Below are 23,549 nucleotides of genomic sequence, written 5' to 3' on the forward strand. Positions count from 1 at the left end.
CAGGGTGTCCGGGCTCTCCATTAGAGATAAGGGTGAGAAGCTCAATCATCCGGGAGGGGCTCAGAGTAGAGCTGCTGCTCCTCCGCATTGAGAGGACCGGGAGGTTCCACCGGGAGGGGACCCTGGAGATGACCCAGGACATGCTGGAGAGACTGTCTCCCAGCTGGCCTCTCAGCGCCTTTAAAAAGGCAGCGGGTGCAAAACTGAGTTCGGTTGTACTTTATTGAAGTATTTAACAATATACTCACGTTATTTTTTGATCAATCCTCATCCACAAGTCCATCAAAGTCCTCATCTTCTGTATCCGAAATGAACAGCTGGGAAAGTTCTTCATCAAACACGGCAGATTCCCTCTCGTCATTGTCATAGTCAGTCTCGTTGCCGTGCGGCTCCTCAGAAATGCCGGCTTTTACAAAAGCTCGAACAACAGGGCAAGGAGACATGTTAGCCCAAGCATCCACACTCCATTCACAAATTGTGGCGTAACTCTCCCGCCGCTGCCTCCCAGTCTTAGTAAAGCTGTGTTCGCCATCTGTCATCCATCGCTCCCACGCCGCTCGCAACTTCACTTTGAACGCCCTGTTTACACCGATGGCCAGCGGTTAGGGTTCCTTCGTCAAGCCTCCCGGAATGATGGCAAGCTCCAAGTTATTGCACTCAGTCGAATGGTGACTGGAGAGACGCTTCTCCCGGCTGTTCTTTGCTCATTAATCCATTGCTCTTGTTGGTCTTCCAACTCGGACCACCTCGCCTTGTTTCCGCAGAAACTCAGTTTCGTCTTCTTGACTTGGCGAAGCTCGTTTTCCTGCTTCCTCCACTTGCGAGCCATGGATTCGTTGATCTTGAATTCTCTCGCGGCTGCTCGATTCCCATGTTCCTCAGCGTAACTGATAGCTTGCAGTTTAAACTGTGCTTTGTAAGCGTGTCTCTTCATAGGTGCCATTTTCGGGGGTCTTTAGCCAAACCGATGTTGTTTTGCACAATGCACATACCGGAACTATCTACCTACTGGGGGTGTGTCCTCTTCACACGCACCCTTCCCCCTTTAACGTCCGCATGCTGTCCTCAGTCACGTCCGCCTTTCCTCTATATAAGCAGCGCGTCGGCAGGAAATGCTCCCAGTCAGTCAAGCGGAGTGCTCATCAAAGTCACACAATAACATTTACAGATTTTGGAACTCTGTGCACACATAAGGCGCGCCGCATTATAAGGCGCCCCGTCCATTTTGAAGAAAATTTAAGACTTTTAAGTGTGCCTTATGGTCGTGAAAATACGGTAGTGAAGTCCACATGAGTTGGCGTGGGCATGTTCTCAAAATAGGTCACCAGAGTTGGGGCATTGTGATTCCGTGGAAATGTTGGAGAAGTGATCATTTGAAAATGTAAACAGTTACAAAGTATTATAGGAATAAAGTATTGCAGCCGTTTTCCCATTATTTCCTCTGTGCAAAGCGGATGACCAAACTTATGTAGTGTGTGTGTGTGTGTGTGTGTGTGTGTGTGTGTGCCTAATGTTGTTGCGTTTTATGCATTGACTGTATTTGCTTCCATTAAGTTGCAATTCGTGATTGCACTTTGTAAAAGCATATATATTAGCCTTTGGTGAAGTAGAATTTTTTTTGGGGTACATTTATTTTTTTATTAGCTATCATTTATTCTTATTTTAAAGATTAATTTTGCACTGAAAACTGTTACATATTTGTTGAAAAGTAGTACAATAAAAATAAAGATTTTTCCCTAACGAGGAATAATCGTGATTACAAGATTGATCAAAATAATCGTAATAATGTTGGCTAAAATCATGCAGCCCTACATTGCATTATCAATATTTTGTTTATACAGACACATCTCTTCCTCACAATTTAATTCATCTAATTGAGGTCGAAAGGAATAAAGTGCATCTATGCAACACATATGTAAACTGCTCAGACAGGCTTCTGCAAGCACGCGTAGAAACCGTAACAATAGCACATAAAACATGTCAAGTCACTACTCATTCATGATGTTATTTTGCTAGAGCCCAAGTGTGCTCTATATTGATTGACATCCAGTGACTGCATAGCATAGGTAGTGCGGTGAGTCCAGTGAATTGAGTCATGTTACCAAGAAATCCGTTTAAAATTAAATGATGGTAAGTACAAGCTACATTGATGTCATAGCAGGGCACACATGGCCAGAAAAGAAACATTTTGCTGAAGCTTCTAAATAAAGTAATTGGTAATAATAAGCAAAGTGTTTGATGGCTGTCGTAAGCCTGTGTCATTGATACAACATCAAGGCTGGATGGATCCATACCTACATGTATGTTGGCTTTGCCAAATTGATTGACCGTAGTCTTTTTCTGATTGTCTCCTCTTAAGTGCAGTTCTTATCCAAATTATTCATTCAAATTGTTACTTTTCGTGCAACAAAAAAAGTCTGTTTTGCATCAAATTTAGAAAATGCACAACAAACAGATTAAGCACCAGATGAATAAATATGTTTCCACAGCCATTTGTATATGAAGTCCCTTCCAAAAGTGTTGGAATGGCAAGGTCAATTCCTTTGTTGTTGTTGTATACTGAAGATGTTTGGGTTTCAGATCACAAGATGAATATGAGAAAAAGTTCAGAATTCCAGCTTTTATTTAACCGTATCTACACAACTAAGGACAGAGCACTTTTTGTTTGAAGCCCCCCACTTTTCAAGCGAGCAAAAGTATTGGAACAGAATGATTAAATTAACTTGAAGTGAATAGCATTTAATATTTGGTGGCATAACCCTTACTTGCAATAACTGCATCAAACCTGCAACCGACTGACTTAAAAAGACTTGCATTCTTCATTTTAAATGCTTTTCCAGGCCTTTACTGCAGTCTCTTTCAGTTCTTGTTTGTTTCTGGGGGTTTTATCCCTTCAGTCTCCTCTGCAGGAGGTAAAATGCATGCTCTGTTTGGTTAAGGTCTGATGATTGGCTTGGCCAGTCTAAGACCTTCCAGTTTTTCTCCCTGATGAAGTCCTATGTAGTGTTGGCAGTGTGTTTTGGGTCATTGTCTTGTTGCATGATGAAGCTTCTCCCGATTAGTTTGGATGGATTTTTCTGTAAATTGGCAGAGAAAATGGTTTTGTGGACTTCAGAAGTCATTCTGCTGCTATCATCATGCGTTACATCATCAATAAAGATAAGTGAGCTCGTTCCAGAAGCAGCCATGGAAGCCTAAGCCATGACATTATCTCCACCGTGCTTCATAATGAGCTTGTGTGTTTTGGATAATAAGCAGATCCTTTCTTTCTCCATACTTTGGCCTTTCCATCACTTTCTAGAAGTTAATCTTGGTCTCATCAGTCCATAAAACTTTGTTCCAAAACCTTTGTGGCTCATCTCTGCTCGTCTTTGCAAAATCCAATCTGGCCTTCCGATTTGTTTTGCTGATGATTGGTTTGGATCTTTTGGTATGGCCTGTATATTTCTTTTCTCAAAGTCTTCTTCGCACAATTGATTGTGATACCTTCACTTCTGCACTGTGGAGGTTGGCAGTGATCTCACTGACTGTTGTCTTGGGCGTTTCTTCACAACTCTCACAATGTTTGTGTCATCAACTGCTGTTGATACCCTTGGCTGACTTGTTCAATGTCTGTTGCTCAGTACACCAGTAATTTCTTTCCTTTTCAGGACATTCCAAATTGTTGTATTGGCTATGCCCAACGATTGTGCAATAGCTCTGATCGATTTTCCCTCTTCTCTCAGCTTCAAAATGGTTTGCTTTTGTCCCATAGACAGCTCTCTGGTCTTCATGTTTGCTTAAGAGAAAATGCAGTTTCCACAGGTGAAAGCCAAAAACAAGCGCTAGCTAATGTTTAACCGATCAATCTAAAAGGCAACACCCGAGCAACTAAAAACGCCCATCAGTCACGTTCCGATACTTTTGCTCACTTGAAAAGTGGATGGGTTCAAACAAAAGGTGCTCTGTCATGAGTTGTTTAACACCTCTCGATGTAAATACCATGAAATAAAAAGCTGGAATTCTAAACTTTTGTCTCGTTTTCATCTTTTGATCTGAAACCCCCAATGTATTCAGTATACAACAAAAACAAAGGAATTGACCTTTCTGTTCCAATACTTTTGGAGGGAACTGTATGTGTACTTTTTAATGTATTAATGGTGGTGGGATTATTCAAGATGCATTTTGAGTTTACAATATTCACAAGGCTCTATCTCGCACATTCACCTTGGCTATAGTCAAGACTTTTTGTCTACTCGAGCTCTTGAGCAAAAAATGCAGTGTCAGTATCGGCCACAACAGTTTGATAAACCAGCCTTATGCAAACTATCACCATTGAGACTAATGTTATCACTGGTGCATGTGCTTGCCGCAACGTGTTTAGCATTAATCTGATGGGTAGATGATAAGCAAAGTTTTTTTTCTTTTTCTTTTTTTTGCATAATGTGCACACAACCAGGCACTTAAATTTTTTTCCACCCATTGGGCCGAGCAATGAGGTCTCGCTTCTTAAATCAAATTGTCAGGCTGACGACCGGAGTCGGTAGCGGAGGGGAGCTCTGTTTGCTACTCCAAGGCTGAAGTCAAGGATACGTGGACTAGAGGGCTGATACCCGGCTTTCATTCCAGTACAGGAAAGTATTGTTACTCAGTACCTGTGAGCATTTTGTCACTGTCAACATAATTTTATTGATTCTGTGCATGGTCGCTTCCATGTACTGTTAAGTATGTAGACTACCAGCCACTGAAAACTCCATTTGCCACCAGAACTGTCCTTCAACACATCGTCGCTGTCCGGCGGACTCCTTGCATCTTCTTAGTTGAGTTATCAAACATTGCATTGTTAAAGTTGGTATTATACCTTATGTTGCCAACATATACCATTGCATACCAACATCAACAACACCCCACCCCAAAATCATGTTCAGTCGCTAATTTATTTGCCCCCCCCCCCCCCCCCCTCCCAAAACATTATTATGCTGTCATTGATTAAAAATGGTTGGACACTTTTTCAGCACCAGCTGTCCATATCAAAGTCTTCGCTCACGCCAACCCTCTGACCAAACAAACAGCTTTTAATACAGACAACTTTGGTTTACAGATTTCCTCTAAATCTTTCTCAAGGTCTTTGAGCCATGAGTGATGCAATAAATAAAATAAGACGACTAAGCAGTTTAATAGGCAGAAATTAATCTGCACACACTTGACGTCATGGCTGACCAGTTCCTTTTGCAGCGTTACAGCGATACATTTTTAGAAAAACAGGCTCAAATGTTTTTAACCTCACTATTTTCATTTGTTATGGCCAAAAAACATCCAGACTCAATCTTGGGGTGACGGCTCCAGCAGAGTGAGGGAAGAGGCAGAGTTTTACAACACTCAGAAAGTTGAGTGTTCAAGAGAATTCAATAGATTTGTTCTGAAGCTATTGCAATACTATATTTAAAAAAAAAACATGGGGTAAAAGAACCATAGTCTTGATTTGTGTAAAAATATGAAATTGGCCATATTTGTAGATTTGACGTTTCCACCTGATTGATGATATGCATTTCCTTCCACTTTTGTCTTGGAGACTTTTCAGAAAGGCTTTTGACCAGACTCGCATGATGGAGACAAGAGTCCCTTGTCCAGACCCCATGTTTATTTCCACAGTCGCATTTAAACAGTGCTGGTTCTGCAAGAAAGAATCTGGATTCCAGAACGCAAGCACTGGGATCTGTTATTATGGTGCTTTTAAGCCCATCTATTCCTGACTGAGTTAGAAATACCCTGTGATGGCTGCCTCATGAAGATGACTACTAATTATTTCCAGTTGTAGGTTAATGAATGGAAACAGTTTCCCTGCCCGGAGCTGGGAGGAACAAAACTTAATTTGTTCTTCAAATAAAAGGTCGCTTGTGTGTTTATTGGTTAAATTTATGTTCCCCCCCCACCCTTTCAAATTTCAGCGTAAACAAAGTTTACATCCATCCATTTTCTGAGCCGCTTATCCTCACAAGGGTCGCGGGAGTGCTGGAGCCTATCCCAGCTATTATTGGGCAGGAGACGGGGTACACCCTCAACTAGTTGCCAGCCAATCGCAGGGCACATATAAACAAACAACCATTCGCCCTCACATTCACACCTTCGGGCAATTTAGAGTCTTCAATTAACCTACCATACATGTTTTTGGGATGTGGGAGGAAACCAGAGTGCCCGGAGAAAACCCACACAGGCACACGGGGAGAACATGCAAACTCCACACAGGCGGGGCCGGGAATTGAACCCCAGCCCTCAGAACTGTGAGGCAGACACTCTAACCAGTCTTCCACCGTGCCGCCACAACGTTTACAGTACTTGTTTATTCTGTGAAATGCCATCCACTGTGTATTTTTACAGTGCATCGCCCCTGTTTTTCATTACTCTATGGTGTGTTGTGCCATGAACTGTGAATAAGCAAATCTGTTATTTGTCTTTCCTTTCCCAGGCTCCTATAGTGTGCTGACCAAATGGTTTAATGACCAGGACTAAAAATGAGCATAAGCAGTGATGAGGTTAATTTCCTGGTTTACAGATACCTGCAGGAGTCAGGTAGGTCCCCCCCCAAATATACAAATTAAATGAAATTTACTTTAAGACTTTGTCCACATGAATACAATATAACAAAATGTATCTGTTTTTGTATTTGTTTGTTTTTCTGCCTTTGATCCACTTCCTTCTAATAATGTTTTGTCACTTTTGTAATTCAGGAGTAATTGCGCTTCACTACCATTTTATGTTCATGATTCCCCTTTCTTGACATGGACATGGTTTTTATGTTGCCTTTTTCACAAATGCACTTGATCCTCTAAATTGGCCTTACAATTAATCTGAATGCGTTTTCTTCAGGGCAGCAACGATTTTTAGAATAATTCGATTACAAAACATTTTAAGCAATATCTCTGCCTTGAAACTTTGTCGGGAAATTTTTTCCACACAGACACATACACGAGCTGCTTCGGCCACAACTGACGCCCAGACACTCAAAAAGTACTGGCTAACATTTAGCCAGTTAATCGCCAGTTGCTAACCTGACCCAACAATTGCGAACTACGCAATCATTCGCTGATGCACAACTCGCTCAGCAGGCCAGGCCTGCCTTTTAAAGCCACACACACACACACACATGCTCAAAATAACAAAGTGGACTGCGTGATTGGTGACCCCAAGTAGACAGCATTAATACCTGCACCTCGTGTGAACATTTTGTTGTTTAATAATGCAAAATCAATTTTGATCCGATTACTCGAGTAATCAATGGGCTAATCTGTTACAGTACAGTTAAAGATGTATGTTTTACTGAATATTTGCTGTTCTTGACATGTCCATATTTGAAACCATACTTGAACTCTCCAAACTATTCTTCCCCAGGCTTCTCACACTCAGCATTCACCTTTGGCATAGAGAGCCACATCAGCCAGTCCAACATCAATGGAGCCCTGGTGCCCCCTGCTGCCCTCATCTCCATTATCCAGAAGGGCCTGCAGTACGTGGAGGCTGAAGTCAGCATCAACGAAGTCAGTCGTCATCTTTACATTGACACACACAGCTTCATTTTATTACTCCAGTGTTGGTTTGTAGTAATAGGGTTGATTAATCACATTTGTTTAATGATTTGTCTTGTTGTTTGTTTTTTTAATGCAGGATGGGACCTTATTTGACGGGCGCCCCATTGAGTCGCTGTCCCTGATCGACGCAGTGATGCCCGATGTAGTCCAAACCAGGCAGCAGGCCTACAGGGACAAGTTGGCCCAGCAGCAACAGCAGGCGGCAGCAGGCAGCAGCAGCAGCACTGGGCCCCAGGGAAGCACCAAGAACGGCGAGGGTGCAGCCAATGGGGAGGAAAATGGATCCCATGCCTTAGCCAGTAAGCAAGCTCGTGGGCTATTGAACAGTTTTGTTTTCTTGTTGGTGTGAGTGGTGCTGCAGTTCACTATAATAAGGATTTTTAAATAGTCTTTAACAATGTGTTATTCAGAATCTCCTTAAATGTTTTCCAACTTTAGAGTATTTAGCATTCAGTAAGGTCCAGTGTGTCAGTCTACAAGTTGCAAGTCCGAATTTGTGTAATGATGATATTCGTTAATGCTAGTACGGTATGGTAGCTCACCAGTTGCCAACCATTTTTGTGCCACATGCTGGTTTCACATAAAGCAATATTTTGACGGACCAGCATACAAAAAATTAAAACACGAGTAAAAATACTACTCACTATTACGCTGATTGTAGATGTTGTTGTTAGTGGGAACCTTGCACTTGTTTCTTTTCAACAAGCCATTCCCATCTTGGTGTAATGGGAGACATTGACATATGAACTGTGTTGCTTATGTCCAGTCTACTCAGTAATTTTGTTTTGGTCATAGTCATGTATGAGAATATGAGAGAATGTTGAAAATTGATGCTTGGAATTCTGTGCTTTTTTTGGCAATCTTTCTATTCTGCCTGGATTTGAATCCTAAACACAACTGCATGCGCAGAAGCTGTCTTTAAGGCTTCATTACATGAATTGGTCGCCTGTCGTGAAATATTGCAGACAGCAGGCTTAGTGGGTGACAGTCACCTGTAAGCGATAAACCCATATTTTAAGTGGAATGCTGATATTGTCACTTAACTGCAGATTTTTTAAAATCTTTCCCTTTTTGAAGTGTTTCGAAGAAGTCTTTTTCTTTTGACAAAGTTTTGCTTGCTTGTGGAATTACTTTTTTATGACTGCCATATGACCGAGAAGCACTTTAACGTATGTATGGAGGCACAGGTGGATGTACCTGATATTCAAAATAAAACCTGTTTCAGATCAATAAAATAGATTTAATGTGTTGTCTGTGTTGCCCAGTACATACTGCGACTGGGCGGTTGGGGACAGCTGCATTGGTTGATGTTAGTAAATTTTTTTCTCTATGTATACGGTTTGTTGTTCCATAGAAAAAGAGAGAACATCGCTTAAAATAAACCCCGACACAGTAGTTATGCACCCTGTCTTCCACTTGTTGAGGCGCTTCCATTGCCAAAATCATTTACAACAACATGCGATTTATAATAGCAGTCAGTCGGATAAGAGTTTGTCGGGATTTCATATCCAGCTCATGAACTTTTTAAAAAATTATTATCCTTGGTTATGTTAATGTTATTTGTTCATGTTATTATTTAATACTATTTAAGGTTTAAACCAGGGGTCTACAAAACAGTCCATCAAACAATTACCTGTTGTCATGTACAGAAGATATTACTACTACATCACAACTTTCTGTTATAGGTGGCAAGTAGCAGTGACGTGCAAAGGGGTGGGTGGGGGGCGGGGTGTCCAACGGGTATGGCTTCCGCTCCAATTCCAACCTCAAAATTCTGGAAAACCCTATCTATAATCCATTTTTATAATGCATGATTTTGCTTCTACCCATATGATCAAAACATGAAGTATGATCTGTATTTTGTTAGTTTTTTTTCAAGGAATTATTCTGAAGTTAAGCACTTTATTTGAACACGTAATCCTTTTAATTTACTTGCTCTTATTTTGAAAGTCACAGCCCTACTTTTATTTAGTAAATTAGAAAACACACACAGTTGTGCTCCTAGGTTTGATTACCCAGGCAGAATTTGTAAGATGGGTACAATTCTTAAAAGAAAACATGAATGACCAGGTGAAACATTTTATTTTAATGGGATTCAAATTAAACGGTCAAGTATTTCAGAAAAGCATTATCATTAAACAAACAATAACCATAGAGAAATTAATGATTGTTGTTGTTCAGTCATCAGTCATATTTAAAGATATATGTATTTCACAAATTCTGGCAGGGTATGTAAACTTATGAGCATAACGGTACATATATGCAGTCATACGTACCCCTGTCATATTGGAATGAAAGTGTAGGCTACACATTTTTTATAACCACTAGGAGGCGATGGCATTTTGGAAGGAAACTGTACAGCTGTTTCATAACCACTAGATGGTGCCATGCATTTATAAAATGTGAAAGTTTTTTTTCCCATTTGCCCCTATACCTATGTATAATACGCACAATTGACTTTTGACAATTTTTTTTTTGGGGGGGGGAATGCGCATTATAGACTGGAAATGACGATAGTCGTTCAGGAATAGGCTGCAGCAGTACTTTGTGGCAAAACATGTATGTAAGAAATTCGTTAGTATATTTCCTTTAGCTTCTTTCTTAATTTACGCACTAATCTGACAACTCGTTTTAGTTGTGGTTTTTCAACAGTTGTATATTTTGTAAATGAATTAAATTCACTTCCTCTTGTATTTTTTTTATTTATTTATTTATTTTTTCTTTCCCTAAACTGATCTACTTCCTGTTTTAGATCACCACTCTGAGATGATGGAAGTGGATCGGGATGTAGAAATACCCCAGAGTAAAGCCATGGTCCTCAGAGGTCACGAATCAGAAGTTTTTATCTGTGCCTGGAATCCAGTCAACGACTTGCTGGCATCTGGGTCAGTATCAAACTTGTCCACTACTGGACCATTTGATTAAAACACCTTTAAGAACCATCAACCTTATTTATCTTTGGATTTAACTTACAAGACACTGCGTGTTACAGTCTGTTTGGATTTGTGTGTTGAGAATGAGATAGGATTCCTCTGCCCATGCTTTGAAACCTACTGATATTGCACTGTGTACAGTAATATTAACTTTGTAGTCTTCACTAAGCTTACGTTTACTTATTACTACAACTAAACTTATTTATGCTCTCTTACAACAAACCAACTGAATAATAATTAGTCTTCTAAGGCTTAAGACTTGATTTGCCTAGATGCCTTGCTTTTCTTTTAATGATGGTCCAGAAATTGTGCTCCACTAAACTGACAGCTGATTAGAGTTGAATGTGTTATATTAACGTTTCTAAACACACTTGTGCCTCGCCGTCTGAATGACCTGACTTGAGTTTTGTTTTAGATATGAGCCGCTATGAGCACAAACTATGGTGGCCGCAAACTGCACAACAAGCTGCAGTATGGCCGATACTGAAAAATTCTTCAAAAAGGAGGCCAAGCGCTTGCTTCAAGCCGTTTATATGCAGTTCAAGTTTACTTTAAAACTGAACATACAACACAATGCCCATTGAATTATTACAATGCACAAACGGTTTAGTTCTTATACATTCTATTGATTTATGACAGTAGTTTTCATAATGTACAATACTGTAGAGGGCTGTTTTTCTCATTAAAAATTGTCACAAAAGTCTGTTTTTTTTCAAAGGGGAAAGATGATCTGAGAGACAAGTGTTTTGAGTTAAGACCACGATCCCAAAGCAAATTAAACTTGTAAATCAAGGCACCACTGTATTCCAAAACTTTCTTTAATCTGCGGTATTATTTAACATGCAGTCAAAGTGATATCATGTTCCATCACTACTTCCCAAATTTCCTCTTCTAACCACACGCAGCTGTAATAGCTTGTGAATTCTTTCCCCCCCCCCCGATTGAATGATTTAAGCATATATTTTTTGGAAACTTTCCGTAAATTACTAATCCCGTAAATTTAATTATTCAAAAATGTAATCGGCAAATAGAAATTTAGCTGAAGAGGGTGCATCGCGCTAATAACATTTTAAATTTGGTTAAAATTTAAAATGATCACTCATTCATGTTTTTTTTTTTGTTTTTACTCTGACAGGTCTGGCGATTCGACAGCTCGAATCTGGAACCTGAGTGAGAACAGTTCAGGTGGCTCCACCCAGCTGGTTCTGAGACACTGCATACGAGAAGGAGGCCAGGACGTACCAAGCAACAAAGACGTCACCTCACTAGACTGGAATGTGAGTATGTGTTCAACTCACCTGTATGATTGCTCATGTTCAATGAGCGCACATGCCTGTGATCTACCTGTGACCACTTTCTCAGTTTCTCTCCCATTTAATGATGACAAATCTTTGTCTTTCAGAGTGAGGGCACACTCTTAGCAACAGGCTCTTATGATGGCTTTGCTAGAATATGGACAAAAGACGGTAAACTCTCAGCTTCTAGATTTGAAATTTGTTGTATAATTTTTCCGCTTATCTCAATTGTGTTGCGTTTACAGGTAACCTGGCCAGTACTTTGGGTCAGCACAAAGGTCCCATATTTGCACTGAAGTGGAATAAGAAAGGAAACTTCATCCTTAGCGCTGGGGTAGACAAGGTAAATCATTCTGGGAGGTATGGACTTTAACTAACATTTATGTTATGGTGATGTCCCAGGGCTTAAGTGTATGTGTACATACAGTACGTGAAGGACAAACATACACATATTCTCTGTAGTCTATCCTCAGTATTTAGATTAACTGTGCTTTTGGGTATGTGTGCACTGTTACACGATAATGTGGCCATTACATGACTTGAGGGTCCTCCTTATTAGAATCAGAATCAAAATTTATTTGCCAAGTATGTCCAAAAAATACACAAGGAATTTGTCTCCGGTAAGTACATTTTTTATTTTATTTTGTTTTTGACATTGTGCAAAAAGATGCAGAGTCCTCTAGCACTTGGAGCAGTTCGAATGACTAATATTGCAATAGTCCGGTGCAATGACCATTGTGGAAAGGGCGCCGAGACTTCAAACGAGTACTGCGATAATCTGGGACAATGTTGGTTGTGCAAATGTTGCAGATACTCCTCAGTCAGTGTGCAAATGGAGCAGATGCTACTCTGGCATGAATGGCCAGTATTGGTCAACAACAGATATGCAAATAGTGCAGCGTGGCGAGACTACTACAGTGAGTCCACGAGTAGTATATAATTGACCTGACAGAAATGTGACAACAAACTCAAGACAAAAAAATTGCCAGATGTTGTAATGGAATTGTAAATTAGGTGTTTAAGAAGTTGAATGCAAGAAGGAAGAAGCTGTTGGAATGTCTGCTAGTTCTAGTTTGCGTTGATCAGTAGCGGCTACCTGAGGGAAGGAGCTGGAAGAGCTGGTGACCGGGATGTGGAGGGTCCGAGAGGATTTTGCACACTCTTGTCTTATTCAACATTGCTATCTTGTGTTCATCAGTAGAACATGTGGCACCAACAACACTGTTTTTGATGTCACAGCTGTAAAATCATTGATTAAAAACAGTGGTTTTCTTTTGCTTACATTTTGCAAAGTGAAGTGATTCATGAAGAGGATATCACACGAATACAAAATATTCAATTCTTTTTTCTGTCACTTGACCTCACAGCTGACAATGAATTTGATACCAAACAAAAAAAAAATTGAAAAGAGAAGCTGTCTGAAGAGCTCAGAGACACAAATGCATGAATCTGGCCAACATCCACTAAAAATAGTGTTTTGTTGCAGTTAATGTTCCCAAGATGAGCCTTTACTAATAGAAGATGGTAGAGACAAACCGGACATAATGTTCATTCACTGAATTCAGCGCCATATATACCATATTTGAAAACTTTATCATTACAATTCTGTTCTTGCTTTATCATTTTGGGACACACTGTAGATTTCTGATTAACAATTCAATAAAAAAGTAAAAACAGACCTGAAAGCCTAATTACTTGCCAAAAGCGACATATGCGCAAGTGCAGTGGATTGTTTTCATATATTAATATTTAGCTATTTTATCACTGCCGGTTTTTGAATATTCACTACTAATAATTAAAAAAAAATATCTCTCACTCAGACCACAATTATATGGGATGCCCACACAGGAGAGGCAAAGCAGCAGTTTCCCTTCCACTCAGGTGAGTCACGAGTTTGATTAATGGATTAAGTCTAAACACCCCTGTTCAAATGCCAGGTTTCTGTGATTAAAAAAAAAAAAAGACTGAAATAAATAATTTCAAAACTTTCTCCACCAAGAATGCGACCTATAACCCGTACAACTCAATTTGGGAAAAAAAGACATATTTTACGGAGGGGAAGTGAAAATCAACAATTTAGATAATCTGGTTGCACAATTGTGCACATCCTCTTTTAACTGGGGATGCAGCTATATTCAGAATGAACCAATCACAGCACACCTTGACATCGCCCAATATGATTGCGTATTGTGACCAGCACATGGCCTCCCGCGCTTTCTGTTGTCAACGTACTTAGTCTGCATTGTCAACATTTATTCACGTGCACAAACCAATGTTTACCGAAGCCTCATAGCATGATTCAACAGAATGCCAGCAGGTGTACATAGAAACGTTAGTACTAGCACTACCGTCTAGGCTACATAACGTTTTTAGCCTGCTTGCTAGCTGTATCGTATTAAAAGTACGTGAACAGTACCTCAAGCAATCCTTGAATGAACGTCCTCTCCCGAGCACTGGTGATGGCCACCACACGTTAGTCCTGATTTTGTTCTCCCCCCCCCCCCCCGTACCCCCCACACAATTGGCTCAATCCATTGTTGTTGTTGTCGCCATGGTAAATGCTGTATCTGATCACGTTGACTGGTGACACATTTTCTGGTTCCGCCTCCCCGTCAGCGTTTGATTTGACAAGCTAAAGCCCAGTGATTGTAAAAGATGGGATACGGCGGTATTGTAATACGTCGTGTAGTGTCGCCATTGTCTGACCGGGATACGGCAAGATTTTATGGCAGTAGTCTGACATAGTGCAGTCGTGAAAAAACTAATTTGTCTTGTAGTCTGATCCAGGCATTAAGGTAAATGGAAGTCAGCACACAACTTGCTCCAATAAATTTCAGCTGTTCTAGTAGGCTTTTCTTGACATTTTTGTCAGCTCTTACAGAAAAGCTATAGTCCGCAGAGAGGTTATACAGGTTTTGAAATGATTTATCTTGGTCTAATTTTTTTACATTTAAAAAATCTGGGCATTTGAACAGGGGTGTGCATCTCTTTTTGTATCCACTTTATAAACATCACACAAATAGATCATTTTACCCATCAAAATTACATTGTACATCTTTGCATCACTTAACTACTCATGATGCAAACTCACTTATTGAGTAGAGGTTACAAATTAATTTACATTTTCAACTCATAAATAAACCCACATTGATTAAAAAACATTTATTTATTCTGTTCCTCGCCCCAGCGCCTGCTCTGGACGTTGACTGGCAGAGTAACAACACGTTTGCATCCTGCAGCACAGACATGTGCATTCATGTGTGTAAACTGGGTCAGGACCGACCCGTCAAGACCTTCCAGGGACACACGGTAAGGCAGCGTAGTTTTCTCAATGGAGCAAAGTTAATTTATCTGTAGAATTCTAATAAGTCGTACGTTGACATCCCCCTAAACCACCCCTTATGTTACCTTTACCTGCTATAGAATGAGGTCAACGCTATCAAGTGGGACCCCACTGGCAGCTTGCTGGCCTCCTGTTCTGATGACATGACTCTAAAGGTCAGTCCATACACATGCAGTCTGGTGACCACATTGCTGTGTAAAGGTGCAAGCTTGGCACTAACTGCTCGGTCTCTCATGGGATTCTTTGTAGATATGGAGTATGAAACAGGACATGTGTGTCCATGACCTTCAAGCCCACAGTAAAGAAATTTACACCATCAAGTGGAGCCCTACGGGACCCGGGACCAACAACCCCAATGCCAACCTCATGCTGGCCAGGTGAGTTGTGGACCTTTATGCTCATATCACTCCTAGTCTGACTTTACACAAAGGGCCGACACATACTGAGCCACGCGACTGAACTGAACCAAAAATTTAAAATTTCAGAACTAAATTAAAAGCACTTAAAAAAATAGGGAGTTACTTTTCAATCAATCAGTGAATGCATTTCATCCGGACAGTAGGACCTATCCAAACTTGGAGACTGTCTGTAGTGGGACAGAAAGCATATTTTTTCCTACTGTTTAATGTGTATGAGAGTGTGAGAGAGCACACCGTGCAGTGTGTTTGGGAATAATGCACTGTTTTGCCTGTTCTTGTACAAGAGATGGATTAGGGAATTAGTTGACGTTTTTTCCGCTATTTGCGGCAGGGCTCGGTGGGGGGTTTACTGTGCTGTATTTCATTTGTGTGATGCGTACGTTTAATTTTAATAAACTTAACTCTCTCGTGTACCCCTCTCCCTCACAGTGCATCGTTTGACTCAACGGTGCGTCTGTGGGACGTGGAGCGCGGGGTGTGCATCCACACGCTCACCCGCCACCAAGAGCCCGTATACAGCGTGGCCTTCAGTCCTGACGGCAGACACCTAGCCAGCGGCTCTTTCGACAAGTGTGTTCACATCTGGAACACTCAGGTATGTGCACTTGCTTGCCCTCTCGCACACACACGAGGCTGTCGTGGCTAACGTGAGTTTGTGTGTCTTCAGACTGGTGCTTTAGTCCACAGCTACAGGGGGACAGGAGGGATCTTTGAGGTGTGCTGGAATGCCACCGGGGATAAAGTAGGAGCCAGTGCATCTGATGGATCTGTAAGTACCTCTTCGACTAATCTCTGCCTCTCACCTCATCACCTCTGCTGAGAGGACTGACTGACTCCACTCGCTTAGCTCAGAGCAACATGTTCACTCCAGGAGTTCCAATTTTATTGGCCCAAAAGGTTAAGAGCAGGCCGTAAAACATGTCCCGTCAGATGCTGAGGTCGACTACAGGCCACCTTGTTTCATCTGAACCCTCCTCAATACAACTTTTGAATTTCCCACGCAAGGGCGAGCTGGGTTTTTCCTGGCTCAATTTGAGGTGGAAGTGGTATTCTGATCTTGAACAATTTTTCGGCGCAGTTTATTTTTTTTACATTCATTTTATTGTTTTAACGTTTTGTATTTCTTCAAATATATACAGTGGGACCTCCATAGAACGAACTATTAGGGGCGGCGGTTCAGGGTTGTCCGATATAGACGATTGTCCATTGTCCAATTGATGCACTTTTTTTTGAGGCCATATGCACCAATATTACTGTACAGTACAAAATTGTTTTGTAGGTTTTTTTTTGTTTTTTTTTCATGGCCTAAAATGCCCAGTACAGTACAAAGTCATTGTAAATATTAAAAGAAAAGCTTGAAAATGTTTGAAAGTTTCACATTTTATCCTTTTAAAACGCCAGTATGCTTGGTGATGGTGACATTGTTGACGTACAGTACTCATCGTAGGCCAGTCGCTTTCATGAGCCGTGAGGAATTAGTGTGCTTCCTGGTTTCTAATTGGTTGCCAAAGGCGAACGGCTTGACAAAAAAATCTGAATCAGAATCATCTTTATTTGCCAAGTATGTCCAAAAACACAAAAAACAAGGAATTTGTCTCCGGTAGTTGGAGCCGCTCTAGTACGACAACAGACAGTCAATTGACAGAGAGCACTGTTGAGACATGAAGACATTGACAAAAAAAACAGTCACTGAGCAGTAAAGGGTTGCTAGATATCTGGTAATGCCGGTAAAAAAAAAATTGACAATTGTGCAAAAAGATGCAGAGTCCTCCAGCACTTGGAGCAGTTCGAATGACTAATATTGCAATAGTTCGGCGCAATGACCATTGTGCAAAGGGCGCTGAGACTTCAAGGAGTGTATGCGGTTTAAAGTGACGAGTAGTGCGATAATCTGGGACAATGTTGGTTGTGCAAATGTTGCAGAAACTCCTCAATCAGTGTGCAAATGGGGCAGATGCTACTCTGGCATGAGTGGACAGTATATGCAAATAGTGCAGCATGGCGACACAACTACAGTGAGTGCACGAGTAATGTATGATTGGCCCCACAGAAATGTGACAACGAACTCAAGTCAAACAATTGCCAGCATGTTGTAATGGAATTGTAGGTTAGATGTTTTTAAGAAGTTGATCGCAAGAGGGAAGAAGCAGTTGGAATGTCTGCTATTTCTAGTTTGCATTGATCGGTAGCGCCTACCTGAGGGAAGGAGCTGGAAGAGCTGGTGACCGGGGTGCGGAGGGTCCGAGAGGATTTTGCATGCTCTTGGCTTATAATAATAATATATAATCTGTTTAAGGACCATAGATTCGCATCTCAGTTTTTGGTAGACCGTGATTTTAGAGGAATTATTTAACATTAATACTTTTTGTGATTGTAGAACTCATATAAACGGGTGCTGCTGCACCCTACACAAATGAAAGGAAGGTAGAAATAGACACAGCAGTAATATTTCATGCAATATTCCGAATGCATTGGGGGGGAAGACAATTAAATAAGACAAAACAATCTGGATAATACACTAAATCCATTGTTTCCAAAGCTTTGAGGTGTGGATTTCTTTTCAAAAGTAACTTTTGTCATGTTTTTGACATTATTATGCACTTTTTGTCACCATGGAGAATCCCAAACCGTTGCTTGTTGTGAAGCGAGTTGAGTTTGGTACCAATCGTAGCTCAACTTTTTGCCTGCCAGTCAAAACAAAAAGTTGGCCAAGCAACAGCTCGTATGTTGTAAAATTCATAAATGTACAAGTGTATTTGATTATTTTTTTCACGGAATACTTACTCTAGTAATTGTTCAGAGGACTACTTTTTGCTTTTACCCGAGTAATCTTTAGCAACAATTCCCACATCTGGTAAAGTCCTGGATGAGGACTGTTGAGGAACTGTTGACTCGTGTGGCTTCCTGCCTGTAAACTGTCAGTTTTGTCATCCTCTTTCCTCTGCAGGTTTGCGTATTAGATCTGAGGAAATGACACTCGTGCGGGGGAGCCATGGACCGACTACGAATGTGTACATAGCCAAAATGACTGACTGTCCCTGCCTGTCCGCCACACTGCTGTAGTCCCCACCAGACGCCATGGCCTGCCATTTCACCCCCCCCACCCCCCCCCTTCAAACACTCATTCAAGGACCACATTTTCGCCACATCCGCTTTTGGGGACACGTGAGAGACTTTCAAGAGGAAGTCGTTGCTTTCTGTTCGACCCAGTCCAGATTCCCGTTCGTTACATGCAAACCAAAACAGCGGAATTCCTCGTTTGTCCTCTTTTTAATCCTTTGTACCAGAATTCTAAAGATTTTTTTTGTTGGTTTTGTTCTCTGTTGGTGTGTGCATATTGCATATGTCAGCATTTGGTGTCCTGTGGACATTGTTTTGAAATTGGATTTTACTGTAAGTTTTATATTGTGTGCTGGGGAGAGAATGGGGCAAGAGCATGAAGAGTTTTTTTTTTTTTGTTTTTTTGTTTTTTTTTAAATCTGTCCAGCGGGACATCACTTTCTTGGCACTCTTCAAACATGCAGATGTATAGCTTAGAAGGTACATTGGTTTATCCATTATTTTTTATCCACTTGTTGCATTTTTTTAAATTTTTTTTTTTAGGCATTGTAAACAAAAAATTGCATTGTAAAGCAAATAATCCCAAAAAATCCCAATGTCCTTTATTTGCATTTTTCTGCCTGTTTTTTTTTTTCTTCAGGTTTTCACAATTCATCAGGTTTAATGTTGAGCTATAAAAGAAAAAAAACCTCAAGGCTTAGAGAGATTTTTTTTGTACTTTACGTGTTGGTCTCACATATTGTGCAGTCGCCCACAGGCTGGGATGTGACCTCTTGTTTCTGTCGAAGTAAAGGACCGTGGCGCAGGCATTTACAATGCAGCAGCAGCTGGGATCTGTGGGTAGAGAGAGAAAGGGCGTGGAGCTTTAACAGCTTGCATCCATTCTAACAGTAAATGTGCTTGCATCCTCAATTCAAGGCAAAGTAATGCTGAGTGATAATCAGACTAATCCCCTCTAATTGGGCACCACGAGTTTCACTGTTGAACACAACTCGTCGAACTTGATTCAAAATTTTTGTGATCGGCACTCTCGCTTCGCGCAAACGATCTGGAGACAGGCTTCATTCGAGCCTATGCACGGATAAGAATGATGGCGCTTTTTTTTTTTATATATAAATATTATGCCAAGTCTGTGCTTGTTGTTAAAATGCATACATTTGTGTGCCACTCTTGCACGTAGAGTGGATTCAAGTACATTTTCATGTTTCAAATGCAATGTGTGATGTTCTCCTGCGTGACAAGGGGCCGTGACCATGAAGAATGTTTTTGTTTGTTTTTGCTTTTTTTGTGATTAAAATACCATTAAACAGTCATTGGAAAGATGAACTAGCTGCCCTTCGAAAGGGTTTTCTTTTCCTGCACTTTAGAGTAAAAATGGAGAAACAGGGAGGTGTGTTTTTATTCAAGTTGAACACATTTAAAGTCAGAAAAAAAAATTAAATAGAGGAAATACAGTCCAGTGCTCTAATGAGATTCCACGGGTTTTAATCACATTTCTACTGACTCATAAATGTTGAAGCCAATGTCTGCATTCCAGGTGTCATCTCACAGCCATAAATAGCATCCGCTCGATACAAATATACAAATACATCGGAGGTTTGTCACAAAATTACCCATTTGAAAAGTTTTGTACTATTTTGAAGTTTGCTTTATTGGTGTCGATGGTGACTGAGTTGTACAACGAATACACAATTTCAAAAATGAGGTCCATGACAGTGGAATGGTATTTTTTAATGTTTGTTTTAGATACGCTTTTTACACTGCATTCAAGTGGTAGCTTTTTTCTTTTTGTTCCTACTGAGTAAAAAAAAAAAGAAAAAAAAAAAAATAATAATAGTCTGATTCTTCTATCTTTGCTATGTTTGAGAGCCCTTGAAGGTTTTGTATTCCTCCAAACTTTTGTAATTCAGACTGATTTGTAGCTATGTTCTCCAAAATGAACAAAAAGAGAAAAATCTGGTTAATTGTTGATGTACCACAGAAAATGTAAATAACAGTTTGCAGATCTTTTCTTTTTCTTGTGATGTCTTTGCCCTCACTTGCGTTGTACTCTCTCACTCACATGGTTGCAGTCTGACTGTTGGAATATCAGTTGGATCTCAAGGTCTAGAATAAAATCTATTTTGATAATATCACTTGGTTTCATTTTTTTACCCTCCCTCCCATGTTACAATGCCACAGAGCCCCAGACATGGCTTGGGGAGGAAAAAAAGATACAGTAGTCCCTTGAGATATGAGTTTCATTTCTTCCGTGACCTCACTCGTCACTTAAAGCACATATCTCAAATCATCTTTCCCTATTAAAAAGAATGGAAGTTCCATTAATCTATTACTGCTTTTCCCCAAAACACAAAATAAAAATTGTAATCCATCCATTTTCCAAACCGCTTTTCCTCACTAGGGTTACGGGTGTGCTGGCCCCTGTCCCAGCTGACTTTGGGTGAGAGGCGGGTTACACCCTGAACTGGTCACCAGCCAATCGCAGGGCAAATATAAACAACCATTCGCACTCACATTCACACCTGTGGGCAATTTAGTCTTCAATTAACCTACCACGCATGTTTTGAGAATGTGGGAGGAAACCGGAGTACCCAGAGAAAAATCTACGCAGGCACAGGGAGGCAGGATTTGAACCCGTGACCTCAGAACTATGAGGCAGATGTGCTGACCAGTTGGGCACCGTGTCGCCGAAAATTTATAATGTGTATTTGAATTATTATTATTAATAGTGTTTTACTTTATAAAAACTAGTGACAAATAGAATGTAAAGTATGACCAATTTCATCACACTTTTGCTTTGATTCAGTTGTCATTATGCTGCTCCTTCTGCTGTGTTCACCTTGGCCACCTGGCGGCAGTATAATATAGAAATCGATAAATCCATGGAGATGTTTTAGCCCCCCAGTAAACTGCAGTAATTATTAGTTGTGCTTTGCAGAGGATAAAGTATATCTGCAATTCATTAGCACATAGCTGGTGTTTCCAATCATGTGTTAGCGTTAACATTGAGATAGCAAACTTGAAAGCTAACCTATATGGTTGTTTTAAATACACATTATAACTCATACTGCACACATACTGTAGATGTAGATTTGTTAGCCTCTCTATAGGTGAGCAGACTGAAAACTGTGGTTGTTTAAATCCAGAAAGTGTCATTCTGTAGGATTTATGTTTAGTTTGAATGTGGGGGTTTCCATAGCTGCAAGCCATAATCATCCAAATAAATTTGAAAAATCCAATCATGAAATATTTTGTTCATTGTTTTGTAATATTCAAATTTCTTGAGATGGTGAATTTTGGGGTTTCGATAGATGCAAGCGATAGACAACAAATCATAAAGGGAACACTTAAACAACAACACAATGTATGTAACTCCAAGTCAATCACACTTCTGGAATATCAGCCTATCCAGTTTGGAAGCAACACTGATTGTGAATCAATTTCACCAACTGTTGTGGAAATGGGAAGACAACTCTATACAGGAATGGTTCTGCAGGTGTTGACCACAGAACGTTTCCCTGTCCTCAATTTTCTATCTGATTTTTTTTTTTCACTTGTGCATTTTGCCATCTCTCTCACCACTCGAGGGATTATGAGGCGTTGTCTACAACCCATTCAGGATGGCACATCAATGCGCACTGTGACAAGAAGCTAAGCTGTTTCTCCGAGCACAGTGTTGAGGGCGTGGAGGCGATACCAAGTGACAGGCCAGTACACCAGGAGGCGTGGAGAGGGGCCGAAGGAGGACAACGACCCAGCACCAGGACCGCTATCTGCTCCTTCGTGCACGGAGTAAGAGGAGGAGCACTGCCAGAGCCCTGTAGGCTGGCATGTTTCTGCTCAAGCCGTCAGAAATCGAGGGTGGTATGAGGCCCCGGTGTCCACAAGTGGCGACGCTGTGAAGAGCGTTCTGCTGTCTGCAACATCCTCCAGGCGGCGAGTCAGTGATAGTCTGAGGAGGCATTTATTTGGAGGGGTGCACAGCCCTCCATGTGCTAGTCAGAGGTACCCTGACTGCCATTAGGTACCAGACCCATTGTATGCTGGTTAGGGTTTGGCATCGAGAATCGAGAAGCGGGACTAACATCCCGGTTCTCTCAGAATCGTTCAAATTAAAATATTCCGGTTCCCAGTTTTGATGCCTACAGTCCGCCAACTGTAAGTGGCCTCAGTGCAGCACTTGGAATAAGATTGTATTGTACAAAGGAGGCTTTGGCGATGTGTAGAAGTTTGACGTGTGCCGTGTAGGCTGAGGCTCCGAGCCTCAGCCTACACCGCGCAGAACTTCAGTCAAGTCAAATTGGGTGAGTGAAACAATAAAATACGTCTATGCCAACATTGAGGCAGCTAACAAGTTAAACGGTGGGTTGCACTTTTGCACTGATGGTTTTTAGCGTTTATTTTAGTCTCCAAACCAACGTAAGAGCCGATGACGGAAAAAAAGGTTAACATTGAGCTAAAACTCCACCAAAGGTCAACCTAGCAACTTTACATCACAATGAATTGGGACAAAATTGAATGTGCAGAGGAGCTAATTAAAGCAGCAAATCGGTGCTTCGTGCCTTTATTGTTGACGACACCCAGCTCAGCTGTGCAACGAGAGAAGGGAGTTAACCCCTGCGTCTCCCGACCACAGTCAAGTGACCGTAGCAGGAACACTTCGTATAAAGAAACTAAAATACATTAAAATAAAAAAATAAGATGCTGTACTTACCATTACTGCTGAGAGTGTGAAAAACGGAGGGCGAAAAAGGCAAAGATACTCCCGGCGCACAAACATAGACAAGCACTATGCACTAGCTAAGCAGAAACACTGTGGTGCTGGGACAAAATGGCGGACGAGGCACGGGCGTCGTAAAGTCGAAACGTCGTAGGTCGAGTACGTCGTAACTCGAGGACTTCCTGTATTTAACTTTTTGCTGAAACGTGAATTA

The 23,549-nt window shown here is 40.9% G+C and overlaps 1 protein-coding gene across 6 annotated transcripts in view; it reads left to right on the forward strand.

The window, feature by feature from the left end:
* Positions 1–20,747, forward strand: part of tbl1xr1b (TBL1X/Y related 1b) — a 31,830-nt gene extending 11,083 nt beyond the window's left edge. For 3 of the 6 annotated variants that reach the window (XM_061693828.1, XM_061693829.1, XM_061693830.1), the window contains exons 3-17: positions 4,506–4,798; positions 6,446–6,549; positions 7,369–7,514; positions 7,642–7,864; positions 10,318–10,450; positions 11,634–11,775; positions 11,901–11,964; positions 12,039–12,136; positions 13,614–13,674; positions 14,981–15,102; positions 15,217–15,291; positions 15,386–15,513; positions 15,985–16,150; positions 16,223–16,324; positions 18,503–20,747. In XM_061693828.1, the coding sequence (XP_061549812.1) occupies positions 6,492–6,549; positions 7,369–7,514; positions 7,642–7,864; positions 10,318–10,450; positions 11,634–11,775; positions 11,901–11,964; positions 12,039–12,136; positions 13,614–13,674; positions 14,981–15,102; positions 15,217–15,291; positions 15,386–15,513; positions 15,985–16,150; positions 16,223–16,324; positions 18,503–18,529 (1,545 nt within the window). In that variant the 5' untranslated portion in view covers positions 4,506–4,798; positions 6,446–6,491 and the 3' untranslated portion in view covers positions 18,530–20,747. Of the gene's footprint in view, positions 1–4,505; positions 4,799–6,445; positions 6,550–7,368; positions 7,515–7,641; positions 7,865–10,317; positions 10,451–11,633; positions 11,776–11,900; positions 11,965–12,038; positions 12,137–13,613; positions 13,675–14,980; positions 15,103–15,216; positions 15,292–15,385; positions 15,518–15,984; positions 16,151–16,222; positions 16,325–18,502 lie in introns of those variants that run through there. The other 3 variants (XM_061693831.1, XM_061693832.1, XM_061693833.1) reach the window with 2 other exon arrangements.
* The last annotated feature ends 2,802 nt before the right edge of the window (positions 20,748–23,549 follow it).

Source organism: Phycodurus eques, chromosome 13, assembly GCF_024500275.1.
Source record: "Phycodurus eques isolate BA_2022a chromosome 13, UOR_Pequ_1.1, whole genome shotgun sequence".
Lineage (NCBI taxonomy): Eukaryota > Metazoa > Chordata > Actinopteri > Syngnathiformes > Syngnathidae > Phycodurus > Phycodurus eques.